General features: G+C 44.0%; 1 protein-coding gene across 1 annotated transcript in view; it reads right to left on the reverse strand.

Moving 5' to 3' along the window:
• Positions 1–16,997, reverse strand: part of LOC139928489 (ERC protein 2) — a 150,301-nt gene that overhangs the window by 126,824 nt on the left and 6,480 nt on the right. Inside the window, exons 4-6 of the mRNA XM_071921060.2 lie at positions 8,378–8,422; positions 6,686–6,841; positions 3,759–3,926 (exon numbers count right to left, since the gene is read on the reverse strand). Of these exons, the coding sequence (XP_071777161.1) occupies positions 3,759–3,926; positions 6,686–6,841; positions 8,378–8,422 (369 nt within the window). The remainder of the gene's footprint in view (positions 1–3,758; positions 3,927–6,685; positions 6,842–8,377; positions 8,423–16,997) is intronic.

Genomic DNA, 16,997 nt, shown 5'->3' on the forward strand with positions numbered 1-16,997 from the left:
GGTCGCACATTTAAAAAAGACACCACAGAATGTGTTCTCTCTAAACACAGACACGTGTTGCAAAATGGCAAAATATGCATTAAAGATATGCTGCTACTAACCTCTGTTGTGCTAATTTCCAACACTTCTGTATGCACTGAGTTAACACATCAAGTGTGATTTTGCTGTGTTATTTATGAGGCTGATCAGGCCTTGGCTTAAGCACCATGTCCCAATCCCAGCTCTAGAGTTACCCATATGTGGCCTCCTGCAAGATGTACACTTCAAGTGATGAATATGTAAATCAAAGCATGTCCACCATGACATTATGATACATAGATTTGTGGACGTGCCTTTCCAAAAACCCTAACTCATAAATGCCAAAGACATCATCCCTTTTAGTACAGTATCCAAATTCAAAACGATACACTCAACTACTATGACTACAAACTATTTCATACCAGCTATATATACTTTGGCTTACTTTCAGTGCTTTTTACATCTTCTGTACAAAACTAAACTACACAGCAAGCATCTGCAAACCCCTCCTCCACTGTGGTTGTAGACTGTCCCTTTGTCATTGACTGGTTAAATATGCAGGAAGGTCTCTGATAGGTTACCTGATCTGCTGGAGTATAGTTACAGCCCTGCATTCTCCTGATCTGGGCAGAAGAGACACATACACCTACTGTATTAAAGGGTTAAGTTTCCACTGACATGGAGGGCAGACTCAAAATGCTTACACACACACACACACACACACACACACATACACACACACACACTCATTATTTTCCACATTTTCCAGGTATCTGGAGACGGATTCAATCACACCCATTTAGAAGCTGTCCTTAACTTTGACTGACAAATAAATACACTTCCATTTTCTCATTGCCTCGCTCACAGTGCCCGCTCTGTTCGGAGGCCTATCCCGTCTTTTTTTCCCGTCCTGATGTGAATGGCTTTTAAAGGTGAGTGTCTGTGAGATGCTGCTGCTCCTTGGGCCTGGGAGACAGCAGTCTGGCTCTGGGGGGGAGTGGGCTACTGTACTAATCACTGTCATTCATGATGAGACCCACCTGGCATACACACACACACACACACATACACACCAATAGTAGTGTGGGCAGGAGACTAAATGTGGGGCTGTTGAGGAATTTTAAATAGAGACGTGGGAAAGCTGAAAGAAAGTGGGAAAGCTGAAGGGAGGAGGGGTTGGAAGGAAGGAGGTGAGAAGGAGGGAGATCCCGTGAGAGTGGCTGTCCTTTCTAGCGGAGTGATTGACAGACAGTAGTGGAATGCAGGGCCGTGCCGGGCTTAAAGAGCCCCCAGTCTCTTTACTCATCCTCTGGTCTGGCCACTTAGTCCAGGAAACCCTAGCCTTTCCCAAGCAGGGGAAAATGCCACTTCAATACCAGGAAAATACTACTCGAGACCGGAGATGAGAGTGGAGCAATCAGCACTGACAGTGTATGTGTGTGTGTGTGTGTGTGTGTGTGTGTGGTGATCAGGACTGTCAGATCTGATTACAGCCCTATTCCAGCAGCCTATGCGAAGTGAGGAGAAGACAGGCTCCAGAGCGCAGCGAAGTGCCCAGTGTCAGGTGCATTACAGTCAATTATACATCATTCCCTTGTCATGCACCCACACATTCACGCACAAACACAAACACACACACACACACACACACACACACACACCTGCCCACCGATGGACAAAGGAGCACACACATGCACACACACATTTCTTTACATTCAATTTCAGGGATACACAAAAACACACAAACACAAAAAAACACAAAAAACACACAAACATAAACATGCACACACACAAAACAAACCACCCACTGAAAACCAATTCCTTTAAGTATGATGTATTCGCCTAACTGCGAGGGCCAAAATTCCTTGCACATGTATGGACAATTAGGCCTAATTTTGGCCCAAATTGCTTCCTGTAATGATGAGTGGACATCGTTAGCGGTCCGCTCTCGCTGCCGAACACAAAGAGATCTAAAGTATCAGTTCCAACTCCGTAGAGTGATGGAGAAAAATGCTAACTGCCCCCCCACCACACACACACACACACACACACACACACACACACACACACACACCACAACTCCCTACCCCCAACCCACCTCCACTCCCAGCGGCTGTGGCAGTGATAAAACCATTAGAGCCGCAGAGTTTAGAAACTTCAAAGATGGAGAAGAAAAAGCTGCCAGCTTCCCCCGGCTTTCTGACTGACCCGCCCACGTAAACATGCCCACTGATGGACAAAGGGAGCCACACACATAGAGTTTTTTTTTTTTTTTTACATTCCACCCACAACATAACAACACCCATTAGAGAGAAAGAACACGAGGGAAAGCGAAAGAATGAGAGGATGGTGTAGACTCACACAATTATGTGCATGAGATAAGTTTGCTTCTTTTATGTTTCTGGTATTCGGTATGTGGGTGCAGATGCATGCCTTACACCTGAGGGTCCCTGCACGTGTGGTTGTGGTGTTCTCTATAAACTCACACGTGTTCCAGCAGTGCATCCCAGTTGGTCGCCAAGGCAACCTACCGAGTTTTTCCTGAACTGAACTAAGGGGCTTGTTTGAATGCTGTCTCAGTCAGGGGCATTTTACATGAGCTGGCTTCTAAGACTGTGAGCGCCTGTTTACTGATCACTATATATGATCACTATAAAAATAAAAATATGGGTTGGTTAATTTATTTTAAGTTAATTAATTTCACAGTCTCCATTTTCTTCCCCAAAAGTTATAGCCTAATCCTAACAACAACAATCAGTTTCTTGCTGGCATGAGCAGAACTCAGAGACATGAGATGCAGGCACACATCAGCAGACTAGCTCAGAAAAGAGCAGGCTGAATTACAATAGGGTGACAGTTGGTAAAATGTTTAACTAAATAATTAAGCTAAGAAACTGATAAAAGAGGTGTAAGGCATATGAGACTGGTGGAATGCTTGGAATGCGCCTTATTTCTCCGACCCACGCTGGGAAAGTCCTGCACACAAATCGGTTGTTCACTTCAAGCTGTTGTCCATGCAGTTAGTGACTGTGCCAAACATGTGAAATCAGTTGGGTTTTTTTTAAGGCAGTACGCTTTTTGTGCATTGCCTGTCTGTTCAATCCAAATGATTGTCCTATTTTACTGAAGTAATTAAAACACTCTCAATTATTAACCCCTGTAGTCCCACGGAAAGTGAAATGCAGTCATACCTCTTGATGACAGAGAAGTGAGGGGGTGTAATCAGTGTGTATTCAGGATTGATTTAAATATGGGAGTCACCACTGTAGACCATTACAAGAATATGTCCTGAATCCTCCCATAGCTGCACTCAAAAACACTGAACTGATCATTAAAATTACAGTGCCATTTTGACACTGATCATTGCACAGTTGTGCTTAATGGGAATCTGAAATCATTTTAATGATATTTTTAATGCTTTGTTCAATGTCATGCATCCTGCTTAAGAAATATACTGTAGGCCTACATGAATTCATAAAATACAGGAGGATAAGACTGGGAGCACCACTTGCCCTTGCTGCTTGACAAAGAAATGTTTTTTGATCTGACAAATACATGGAAGGCACTGACAGTATAAATGAATTGAATCTAGTCCAGTTCTATCAAGTTTTCCCCATGGCAAAGACGCATCAAGCGTTTTTCGGCAAGCTGGGGTGGATCCATGGATCGCTGTTTGCTTGTGTGCGTGTGTGTGTGTGTGTGTGTGTGTGTGTGTGTGTGTGTGTGTGTGACCCACTGACCTCCGTCTGCAGTGTATTGGCGCGTTGCTCCTTGGCGCTGAGCGACTCCTTGAGCACCTCGATGTGTTGCTTACAGTCCGAGTTCTGATTGGTCAGCGTCTCCAGTTTGGTCTGCAGAGCCTGCATCTCCGACTCCTTCTTACTCAACTCCTGCTTCAGCTGCTCTATCTGAAGATCACAGCATACATATGCATGCACAAACACACACACACACACACACACATGCACACACACACATACACAGACTTGTTATGCAAACCTTTGAATTATTATTGAGTGAAATCATATACTTGCAGAAAGCAAACAGTTTCAAGAGTGGGGAAAAATATGCTTTCTCACGCATGCATACACACACACACACACACACCCATTGGTAAAACACTTTAACTCGTTTCAGTTGTAGTTATATACTTGTAGTTGATAGGCATTCAAGGCTGAACAAGACATGCTATACACATACATGCAAATACACACTGGACACTTTGTTTTCCATGAACAGAACTTGGAGAACATTCAAAATCCATAACAAAACATCAAGTGCTGATGCAAGCACACATTCCTTTGAATGCAAGGAGAGGCTAAAATACAGTCTTTCATATCAATCCTCAGTTAGGACAAGAAAGTCCAGTGCTTACTGCTGGCTCTATGGAAACACCAAGCCAAACAGCCAGACTCAGAGGGGGGGAAAATACACGCAGGGAGACAGAGAGTTATGAGAACCAATATTACACTCAAATAGCTGGCAGATTACAGATTGTTTTAGAAATTGTGTAATTTAAAGGAAAGGCCATATAGAACAGGACAGAAAACCACAAAGGAAATCAAATGGACCAACAGCGGGGGGAGGGGGGTTATGTGCTGGGGCTAGCTATGTGCGGGAGATTGTCATCTGTCTACTGGTGCCAAAAATGCACAAAGTTGATTTGGAGGGAGATTTCTCTAATTGTGTGAGCAGGGTTCACGTCATAACAGGGGAATTCTGACTGGACCAGAGCTTGGCCAATCAGCTTCCGCTCAGAGAGAGGGAGAGGGCGAGAGGGGCAGGGAGAGGGGAGAGGGGGGGAGATAGAAAAGAGAGAAGAGGGACAAAATAAGGGGAAATACGGGGCCAAGGGTGAGGTGAAGTCAAAAGAGTCTCAGTGAAAGATATGATCAGTCGAGAGAGTGGTGAGTGGCGAGAGAACAGTAAGGCCGGGGCGGAAAAAGAAGGAGTGAGGAAATGGGTAGGGGAAGGAATAAGGGTGAGAAAAAAAACATGATAAAGAGAGTGAGCATTATAAATATAATAGGGGGCAAACAATCCAAAGAATCCAAAGAGGCTAAAAGAAGGAAAGAGACACTAAAGAGAGGGGTACTTCTGGTCGTTCTGTGATCCAGGGCTGCTGGGTGGGGAGGAGGAAGGTGGGGGCTGGTCTGATGGAGCTCTGAGACACAAATGGTGACAAGGCCTGCTCCTACAGAGACACAAAGACAAGAAGACAGCAGCCACTAAACTACCGCACATAGCCAGCTGGCAAACCTAAACACACAGTTGAGTCTACATATCAAGACCAGCAGAAACGTTATGCTGGGTTTTGCAAAGAACTCGAGATTTGTTATGGTTCAATAATGAGAGTATAACCGATACATGAAAGCCTCAAACTACTTATATACACCTGCTCTTAATGCCCGCCTATCATTCTTGTGATTTTCAAGTTCTCAGAAGCTATTTTCTGGTGTTGTTTGGAGTAGATCAAAGCCCAGAGAGGAAACCAGAGAGGTCAGGGATACTGTCCTCCTCTTCCTCTTATCACAGCCTCACCTCAACACCAGTCACCACCACTGCTGAAAGACCAGGGCCCTGAACACCACAAGGATATAGAATGAATAGTGTGTGCATGCATGCATATGTGTGTGTGTGTGTGTGGTGTCTCTGTATGTATTTTCTATCTGTGTTTCTGTGCGACTGTATGTAGAAAGATGAGACCTGGGAGAGCTGGCCTGGGCCATCACTGTGATGTATATCATTCCAGGTCAGTGTGGGTGAGGAGAGAGCTCTTTCCTCTGCCGTTGTAAGCTCACAGTCATCTGTCAGGGCCCCATTCATAAAAACATCCCTTTATGATTGCATCAGGAACTTCCCCGACGCATTGACAAATGGGCCCTACAAAGAGCGCCATTAATGAACCAAAGAGAAACATTTTCACATGGAGCGCTACTCATCGACCCCAGCCATCATGGACACTCAGCTCTCAGAGACTCTGTGAAACCTTAGACCTCATTTTTTAACATGGATCCCATACACATGTCGATGTACCTATTCATGTGTGTGTGTGTGACTGTGTGCGTGCCTATGAATAAACCAGTATAAAGCCAGGGACAGAGTAACCTAAGCTAGGCCTTATAAAGCACTTCCTGCCAGCTAAAGGCAGGACAGTAAACAGACACGGTGCACTGTAAGCCGATAGGGACCGAGTTTGTTCCCTCGGGACAGTCAGCCTTCACAGATAGGAGAACAGTATAATGCTTGGTCATCACATAGAAGGTAAGGCATTCTAGCATTTAATAGGAAATACAGAGGGAACAGGAAAACTCTGAAGACCCTCTGCATTAGGTTATGAGGAAATAGAACTTCACCCTAAAATTGAGGAAAACAAGGAGTTCTTGGTAGGCATGCAGCGTAGAAGATAATTCTTTCTCTTCAGAGTCTTGGTATAGCAGACACACACCAAGAGACACAACATAATGTGACATGCAGTTTGTGTTGACATAAAGATCTCTGCTCACGTATGCTTGCTTCTCCATGAGCATGCAATAGAGACATGCAACATGCACATTTCCATTCCAGGCTCTTGATGCAGCTCTCACTGGTTTTCATGGGCAAACATGCATCACTCTCAAGCCATGCAGGGCGGAGGAGTCTCGGGTAGCTTGCGGAGACGTTCTACCTTGGTCTTCATGAATTTAGAGTGGCTCTTGTAGACCTCCACCTGCTTGAGCTCATCCTGCCTGTCGTCAGGGTGCAGCAGGCCGCTGGTCTTCAACATCTGGACCTCATCCTCTAAGTCTCTGATGTTCCTCTCCAGGGAAGAGATCTTGGTGTCCTGCACCAGCAACAGTAGGCAGGCACAGAGTCAGCCAAGATTTGACTCAGGACATTGAGCTCAGCGCTATAACAAGGGCTTATACTGTCTCCCAAGTTATTGCTCTCTTCTGGTTATGGTGACACACTTAAATATATTTCAGTAACAAAGTTTGAGAGCACACAATAGCATGCACAAAGCCCAAGTACAAAGAGAGAGGAGGCTGACAAAAAGATTGATCTGAAAGAGAATATGGGTTGCATCAAACATTAAAGCTGATTTGGGATGGGATATTGGCAGGAGTTTTGATCAAAGACAAAACAGGGAGGAACAATAACCCTATCTAACAACCCTAACCCAGACTGCCTGTTTCATCTTGAATGCATTTGGCATTTGGAAATATGCTGATGATCCCAAAACACGCCTAATAGCAATTCAGCATATTCTCATGTAAGCTGGCAAACAACCTCCTACCTCTGAGGTCTAGCTTCCTACATCTAGAACATACTAGACCTACTGTATATGGGACTAGAATGGATGGGGAAATATCTAAGCAGGCAGTCGTGAGTAGCCAAGATGTTTTCCTTTGCAGTATCTATGAGGGAATGGAAGGGTCTGTCATGGACAGGTCCTGAGGTTGTTTAGCTCCATGGGTTCAGACATACGTTAAATGGTAAACCTTGGAAGAGAAGAGAAAGGTAATTGAATAAATGGAAGCAGATTGCATGATGCCATCAGCACAAACCACAGGCAACATGTAAGCATCTGACCTCTATTACATCCCCTGACATCAGCCCTGCCTAGCGCACGGTGCTGCATATACCATCCCACACACACACACACACGCACACACATATACCGTATAAACAGGAATGCATACATACATATAATACAAAGACATGCACACAAGAATGTATGCAAGCAGACACAGACATCCAAGCAGACACACATTTATACAGATACACAAACTTAAAAACCTACCTGACACTCATTCCTTAACAGACACACCAACATACAACACATACACCCAGAAAACAGCCAAGGTGGAGCATTCATCATGCATCCATAGGTGTACCCCCACCCTACCCAAAGTACACACACACACACACACACACACACTCACACAATATACAAATGCCCACGCACAGCCTCGATTTGTTATTGAATCCCTTCCATCGCTTCATCTCAATTTCTTTATTAGAAGTTATACTCTATCTTTAATTATTGATTGCCATCCTATTGTGTTGCAGTAACCAGCCACAGCAAGAGCAAGCACATATCCAGAGCATGGAGAGAAAAGAAAAATCATCCAAAGGAAAAGAAACAAGGCAAACCCAAAGAAAACATAGAAGGTAATATCAAAGACAACATACAGTCCAATATGGATGTGGATTATAAAAGCTGGGCCTCAAAACCACTGGAACATGGACTAGATGATGCTACTGTATTCCAAACCAGGAGGAAATTGTGATAGGAATAGAGAAGTAAAATACAAATATAGTTGTAACCCATGCTGAGTTGACAGAAGGATCAAGAAGTGACCACTCATTACTGTACCTGCCAGATAACATCAGGATCAAAACAGAAAGGGGGGTTGGTGGTCTGAAATCACAAAGCGGAAATATACACCACTTAAGATGACACAACACTACAACAAAGACACTAGCACATATATGCTCATGGGACAAAGAATACATTTGCACAGTTGCAACAATACACCAACACACCAACAGAAGACAGTATATCAGAAATCAACAAATGCAGGCAAATATCTCATGAACAGCACTCTATGGTCCAACGGCAACCTCAACCATCACCAAAGAAACACTCTCATCCTCTCATTCTCTCCCTCTCTCTCTCTCTCTCTCTCTCTCTCCCATCATACGTCTGGTCCTTCTGTTCTAGCTATGTTTGTTTTGCTTTTTCCAATTATTCCAGTCAGATCTAATTTGGCCTCTCTCATGCTTTTGCAACACTGTAGTCATCCCAGGCTAGCACATATGCAGTTTGTTAATGGGTAGACAAATCACAAAGTATGTGTGAAAAATAACTGTGGTTTTGCTGTAAACCAACCACTTTTGGAGCATGTGCTGAATGAACACTAAATGCGTGTGTGTGTGTGTGTGTGTGTGTGTGTGTGTGCGAGCGTGTACGCATACGTGTGCAAACGTGTGCAAACGTGTATGCGCATACACACATGTGGAGTCAACTGCATTTTTCACAGCTCTCACAGACTTCAAAGGGCTGAGATGAGAGTGAAAGCTTCCATATGTGACATTTGAAACAAATTGAATAAGTGCTCAACTCTGCATGGGACAATAATGGACTTTCCTTGGGCATGGCCCCCATACAGACACGAGGCAACAGTGTTTCAAACTCTGTTAGAGTGTGAGTGTGTGAGTGTGTGTGTGTGTATGTGTGTACCCACATGGGCATCTTAACCAGATTTGTTAGTCATGCTCACGGCAGTGTCCATCAATAACTGAAATTTTCTTAGTATGAAGCTGCTGACATCAAACTCATCCAGATAACACGCTGCAACTACAAGGGAAACTACAATGCTGAATCAAGATCAGCAGGTATGACTTTAATTTCTGCAACCACGCCTACTACAACTTAAACTCACTGATCTCAAATTAGTTTGGAGATAAATTGCAAAATACATTCACCTCAGCTGGTGTGATCTGGTATAAGAAACATCATACTGAAAGTGTTGGCTGGCGAGAGCCGATCTGAGCCAGACTATTAGTTTCAGTGTTGCAGCTGTTGATTCATGATCAGTTGTACATCCTACCTTCATATCAATGACAGTCTGCAGAGCCCTGGTCTTGGCCGGATCGGCCTGGAGCTGGTTCCGCCGATGGAGCTCCTGGGGAGGGACCCGGTAAAAATAAGCCTGGCGACTCATCATCTTTGCAACCTCTAACACACACAGTCTCACAGCCACTTCAAAAGACACACTGATCAGTCTGATCAGCCCGTTTCTATCTCTCACTATCTTCGACTCTTCATGGTTCTCAAGTTGTCTTTTGTTAGCGGATGGTGCTTTGTTTTCTACATCGTTAAGATTCCTATTTTGCAAATATAATTTTCCTACGATCTTTAAGCTGGTTTCTGCTCTGACGTTCTCCTGCGGACTCCTCTCTGTCTGTTGATGTCTCTTTTCTCTGCTCTCTCTTTTTCTGTCTTTCTGTCTCAATCATTAGCAGTTTTAACACAAACTGAACTATAAGTCAGGTGCATGTCTCTTTACAGCTCATTCTATGTCTTTATCTCTATTTCTTATCTCTCTCTTGTTCTCTCTCCCTGTCTCTCCTTCTCTCTCTCTCAGATGTCTCTAGCATGCTAAAGCTCTCGCTTAGCAACACTTTCTGTCAGCACATGCGCCAAGCTTCGTCTATCAATAATTGATGCAAGCGCTGACCTACAACTATGCCTACACAAAAGCACACACACACACATTCCAGCGAATGGACACACTCAGATACACCCACACGCAGCAAGTTAAACATACTTGTTGAACGGGGAACAATAATAACTGTATTGGGCCGAGACAGTGCTATAAGGCAGGAAGAACAATACTGCGATTCAATGATTTTCAACAAGCTGGAGCACTAGTCCTGTAATAAATGATTTCCCAATTCTGATTATTACAACATGTGATATCTGGACCGACCATTGCACTACGTTATCTTTTTGCCATATCTTTTTTACCATTTTGTTTTGTATGGTCTTGTTTTTACTCTGAATACACTGCGATTAGCATTGCATTGCTGCATTATGTTGTCTTGTGCACTGTTTCTTTTGCATTTCATCTCGTTTTTGCTCTTTTTTGGAACGCACCGCGACTCCAAGTTTTCTGCAGTATCCTGGAGGTTAAAGACCAGAAAGTCACCAGTTCAAATCTTTGGACCATGCATGGACACACACACACAAACACACACAATCACTATAGTGCCTTCTATTCTTCGACTACTTGGCCTAATATCTAGCATCTCTATGAAAAAGAGAACGGGCTTCTACCTTAGTGGGACTGGAAGATGAGGGGCACCGCCTCTTCCACCGACGGGACAGACACACAGACCCGGGCACAGATGAAGACATGGATGGGCAGAGACATGGAACGATCATGAGTGTCAAAGACAATGACAGCCGGGCAATGCAGACCGACAGGGAGTGGGACAGGTAAGCAGCAACGTCAGACAGAAAGCACACAGAGACGGGACATTCACGAGTATGAAAACAGTCAGTCGGTGAGTCAGATAGACATATACAAAAATAAAAAGTCAGTGACAGAGAAACATGGACAGACACACAGGCGGAGGTGAACAAGGACAGTTTGATAACATCGTGGAGGCAATGACAGGTTGTGTACTGATCGCTCCCATGGCTCCCAGTGAGGTGCAGTGAGGTGAGTTGAGAGAGAGGAGACAAGGGGCTTATCCTGTTGTCCATGTCAGCCTGTGGATGAGGAGGGATTACTGCTGTCAGTCTACAGTATGCCTCCCGTAGAATGGAAGTGCCCACTGCTGCCACTATCCTAATCTTCCACTGACTGTGCATGTGTGTGTGAATGTGTGAGGGAGCGCCTGTCTTTTTGTCCGTCTGTGCACATACAAGTATCTGACTGCCCTACGGCGAGAGTGCGTGTATCACTTAAGAGTGCGGATCTCGAAATTGTCGTGTCGCTCGACGGGGAAAATTAAGTCATGCAAGAGAGCGTGTCATCAAAGAATGTCTTCTCTGCTCCACATGTGTCAGAGCAACGAGCATATGGAATGAATAGGATCAAAAGTAACACTATAGCAATGACTGCCGGCATCCTGAACGAAGGATACGGTCCAAAGGTTCAACTCTAGCCCGGAGGCAGTGGTGTCATGTACGCCGAGCGCACACACAAACATGCACAGGGCATACACACACACACACACACACACACACACACACACACACACGCACAAGCATGCACACAGTGACCAATCGCATTCCCATCCCTTCTCCATCAGTGAAAGACAGAAGAAAAAAGAAATACTTTGCTTGCCTCAGTACAAAAAAAATAAATAATTCAAATGTGAAAATGTGACTGCCTATCAGCTCAGCGGCTTAAAAGAGCGGTTTGAAGAGACAAAAGGGAAAATCAGAGGGAATCAAAGCCTTGCCGAGAAATGGGGAGGGGAGGGGAGGAGGAGGGGGGAGAGGAGTAGAAGGTTTGAGGGGTGTAATTTTGTCCCGATAAACTTTTCCGCTCCAACATTCTGGGAGATCAACAGAGCGTGGCGAGTATGTGGTGCCCGGGGTGTGTTGGGGAGAAGGGAGCACCAGTGTGTGTGTGTGTGTGTGTGTGTGTGTGTGTGTGTGTGTATGTGTGTTTTTGTGTGTGTGTGTGTTGCTGGTGCAGTGGTCTTTTAATGACAGCTGAGAGGGGCTTCATTAGCGTAGGCTGAAAGTAGCCAATCAAGGCTAGAGCTCTAAAAGAGCCGCACTCGGGACTTGCCTTTCACCAATTAACTTAACCACAACAGATAGCATATCAGCCTGGGGAGAGAGAGACAGAGCGAGAGAAAGAGAGAGAGGGGGGGGGGGAGAAATGCAGATGGACAGACAGACAGAGACAGAGAAAGCCGGAGGAGGGGGAGGAGAGATGGGGAGAGGAAAGGAGATTAAAATCGTGCAACTAATAGGTAATGGCCTGAGAAACTGAGCAAAAAGAAAAAGGAGCAAAGTGCTAACAAAAGAGATTGGTTGCTGAGGGGCTTTGCTGACATAAACTTCCATGTCTCCTTAACATGCTGGCACTGGAAAGTTTTTAAAAGCTACATTTCTGAAGTTTCGTCGATGTTTGAGAGAGGGTGTGGGGAGAGAGAGAGAGAGAGGGTCTGCCAAAAACAGCAGCGGGACTTCTGAAGCCAGTCATACTATAGAAAAACAGCGGAGCCATAAGTGCTTTGCCCTGCCCTTCCTTAGAGCTGAGCAACCAATGCGACACACTCACTCTCTCACTGATCCAACACTGAGTGAGATGTCTTCTTATACGAGGGGCCCTAACCCTATCCAGAGCCCCGGAGGACCACATGAAATCTGCAGTACGATATGTATGAAAGTAGATATGCCATCTCCAAGTAAAAATCAAGTGTGTGTGTGTGTGTGTGTGTGCCCTTGGCAGCAGGTCAGGGCTGGGCAGGAACAGACCAGTGGTGCGGCTGTTATTACTGGGTCTACAGGGACCAGGCGGCTGGGGAGAGTCGATTAGGCCCAGATTTATGCCTCTCAGTGTGTGTGTGTGTGTGTGCGTGTGTGTGTGTGTGTGTGTGTGTGTGTGTCTGTGTGCCTGCATGTATATGTGTGCCATCACACACCACTTTGGCTTGCAGTCAGTGTATGTAATGGCCACAGTAGATGAATTGTAGTAGAACACTGCCACTTAGTGGATATTGGCCGGTACTGTAATCTATTTGGAGAGAAGAGAAGAGAAGAGAAGAGAAGAGAAGAGAAGAGAAGAGAAGAGAAGAGAAGAGAAGAGAAGAGAAGAGAAGACAGGTACAGCAACAGAAAAACTGAAGTGAAGGCTAAATAAAATAAATTTGCCAATAAACATCATAGATGAGGGCTGTTTGAAAAGTGCAATAGCAAAGACGGCTGTTTGTGCCTGAGATATAGTCAGAGGGAGATACTGCATAAACACATTATTACAGCATAGTAATGTTCAGCTCCATCTTGCATCTAGAGAGATACTGCAAAAAGGAGTATACATACAGTATGTAGGGGTATGAAATATGAACATAATTTTGTCCTTATTTTTCTCACACCAATGGTCAAACATACTACTTTACATGTGACTTACCCATTATTCTGACAAATCATGCTCCGATTGACCAGTCAAGTACTATCTTTCTATTCCAGCAAACATGTGTAGGGCCCTATAGCCAAGTGAATGGGCTGACAACAGACATGCCCGTGGCAGTTTGGTCTGCCCAGCTAAGACAGTCTGACAGCTGACTAAGTTGAACAGGAAACACAACTGAGAGAGCAGCAATACACACACCGTCACCTGACAATATACATCAGCAGGTGAAGGAGTGATGGAGTACCCTACATTCATGCATGCGGCACACCGGCATACCATCCAGACATAAACACAGACAGCTGGCTCAGTAACTTCACATCTGGCCAAGGTCTGCCAGTCCTGTGTGATACTAGACAGGGAGAAAGAGGAGAAGAGAGAAGAAGGCAGAAAGAGATGTCCTTCCTCCTTACTCTACTCTCTAAATTGCATCATACAAACCTACATCAGTACATAAACGTGCACTGTACCCTCTCCCGAATCTTCCCCACACAAAGCCCTTCAGTGAGCACGTGGGGAATTTGCCTTTAAGAAAATAAGATAATATAAACACAAACGTAAGGTGCTAATTTCAGTTCATACAAGTGAAGAATAGCTTGAGAGCACCCCCCACCCCCCCACCCCCCCCCCCCCCCACCCCCCCACCCCCCCCCCCCACCCCCTCTCCCCCCGTCATGTTTGAAGGATAAATAAAAGGCACGGGGAAGAGAAAATGGAGGCATTTATTATCCCAGCCCAAGCTAAACAGGCCGGGTCATTTAAAGGAGAGTAATGGGTGCGGTAATGGAAGGCAGTTGGGCTGGTTTCCTTCGGAGCTAATCAAAAGAACTATGAGTAGTGCCCCCTAATAGAGGCAATAGCCGCACTACCATCACCAGCCTGCCTCCGCTAACCATGACAAGTGTAAGTGTACGGCTAAATTACCACTCTGACACATAAACAGCGGCTAGAGGCCTTCACGGGAAGTGGGCTACTTTTTGCAGTTAAATCAGAAATCTACCAATTAATCTTTGTTCAGTCCTCCATTTGCTCCATCTGTTCAAATTCCACACCAACTGCAAACTGACGAAACCTAACATAGAAAGCATCAAAGCCCCACAAGAACATTCTTCACTATACATCTTTTTCATGTTTAGACCAAACATCTCTGCCTCTCTTCTGATTTCAGCTAAGCAGTTTTAGCTATGTGGGAAACAAAAAAACATTAAATGACAGATAAATGTAGATTTAAATTCTACCATTTTAGTAGTACTTAAAATATTCACTATGTACATACAGTATGCATATCACTATAATGTTTTTAGTTTCTAGTGACTGCTCCAACTGTTTTTATTCACAATTGGAAATTTACTAAATAACTATCAGTTGTCAATTTTCCTTTTTCACTAGTAGCAATTTAATGTATAATTAGTGCTTACTCAATAATTACGAGTGACTTTTTTGATTTATACTATTTTTTTATTCATTGCAAAACAAACCATTTTGCTATTAGAACCGGGCAATGCATTTCATATATTAACTCCTCATTATTTACTAATCTCCATTGATTACCTACTCCTTATTTTATTTCTTACAAGTAACTATTCTAATGTTAGGACTAGTATTATTGTTGAATTATTAATTATTTAATTATTGAACTACTGAATTACTGTGTGTAGTGTCTCTAGTCAAAATTAATACAGTGTATGGCTTTCACTAATAACACTTTCACCTGACCAACTTGGTTTGATGTTTTTAAATGCCAAGCAAAAAAAAAAGATGTATGTATATCATAAATAGTGAATAGCTAACATTATTAGCTTGTAACAATGAAATGGTGACAGATTTAACTATTGGAAGAGTGACTAGTAATTCAATACTATTGCTTACTTAGTCTATGGGCTAGTATGTTGAAGTGGTCCAAGGGGGTTAGTTACAGGCTCTAAGTTAGGATTGGTCAGTTTAAGTTTGGTGTGGAATTTGAACAAAGGGCGAATTACAAAATTTGTGTTCAATAACGCATATCTGAATATAAATATAAAATGTTTGATCATCATATATCATGGTGTGCATGCACATTCTTCTTCTATCTGCTCTCTCTCGCGCGCGCGCACACACACACACACACACACTCACACATGCACACACAGACTCCTTCACCCCATCTCCACCTCAGAGAAGAGAAGGCCAAGAGGAGAGGGGGAAAAAAAACTAAGAACAACAATCCTCTCTCTTTTCAATCAGGGCGGTCGGTGTGTTTTCCCTCATTAATCATAGATTAATATTCAGACAAACACAGCCTGTTTTTCTACCTTAGAAAAACACTCCTTTCTCCCATCTCTCTCTCTCCTCTCAGAACCAGTCACCTCCCCCCCCCTTCTCCATAGCACACACAGTATGTGTTAAGCTGTCAAGCAGTTAAAAATAGCATGGCAGAGAGTGTGTGTGTGTGTGAACAGGTACTCACCTCTTACACACACCGCATGACTAGGCTCCACACACTTTGCAGACACATACACACACACACACACACACACACAAGTATACACATGCACAGCAGTGGTAGCATTCCAGCATGGGCTGAAACACCCACGCTTACCCTCTGACAAAATCACCACAGTGACCAGACACCCGGCACGGGTGGATATCCCATCATCCACCAGGAGCAGTCAGAGGGCGTGTCCTTGCTAGAAATGCTAAGCCGACAGACCCCAGATGTGCACGCATGCTCACACACACACACACACACACACACACACACACACACACACACACACAATCATTCTGACTGGGCGCAGCAGACACAGAAGCAGACAAACAACACATAGCCGATAAAACAAGAACACCATGACACAAACAATAGTGCAGGCATGCACAGACACACACACACATTGACAGAGAGGTAGAGAAATTAAAGGCTAAGAAGATTTAGGAGTTAAAAATAAACAAGGCATGAGTGAGGAGCAGAGAGCAACCTATTGCTAGCCCTCCTGGCAGAGGAGACAAACACACCTGTGCTACGAAACACACCGCTGCCACTGCTTACTGGATGGTTGGTGCTTTCATTTTTAAAAGAATAAAATTATTGGAGGCTCTGGGTTCAAGAAAGAAGAAAAAATAGGAAAGATTCACCGGAGAATTAGGTTTGAGCTTACCTAGTGAGATTAAATAGAATATTATTGTTTTTTCTTCTTTTTTTAAGTGATTGTATTTGAAGTAAGTAAATTTGACACCTTACTAAATCATTTAAAATTCCTCTGCACAAAAAAGATCACTGTATGCCACGTACTGTAGAATAGCAAAGCGCTATACACAAAACACGTACAACTGACATATGAGCATGTGTGCATACACATG

The sequence above is a fragment of the Centroberyx gerrardi genome, chromosome 14 (genome assembly GCF_048128805.1).
Source record: "Centroberyx gerrardi isolate f3 chromosome 14, fCenGer3.hap1.cur.20231027, whole genome shotgun sequence".
NCBI lineage: Eukaryota > Metazoa > Chordata > Actinopteri > Beryciformes > Berycidae > Centroberyx > Centroberyx gerrardi.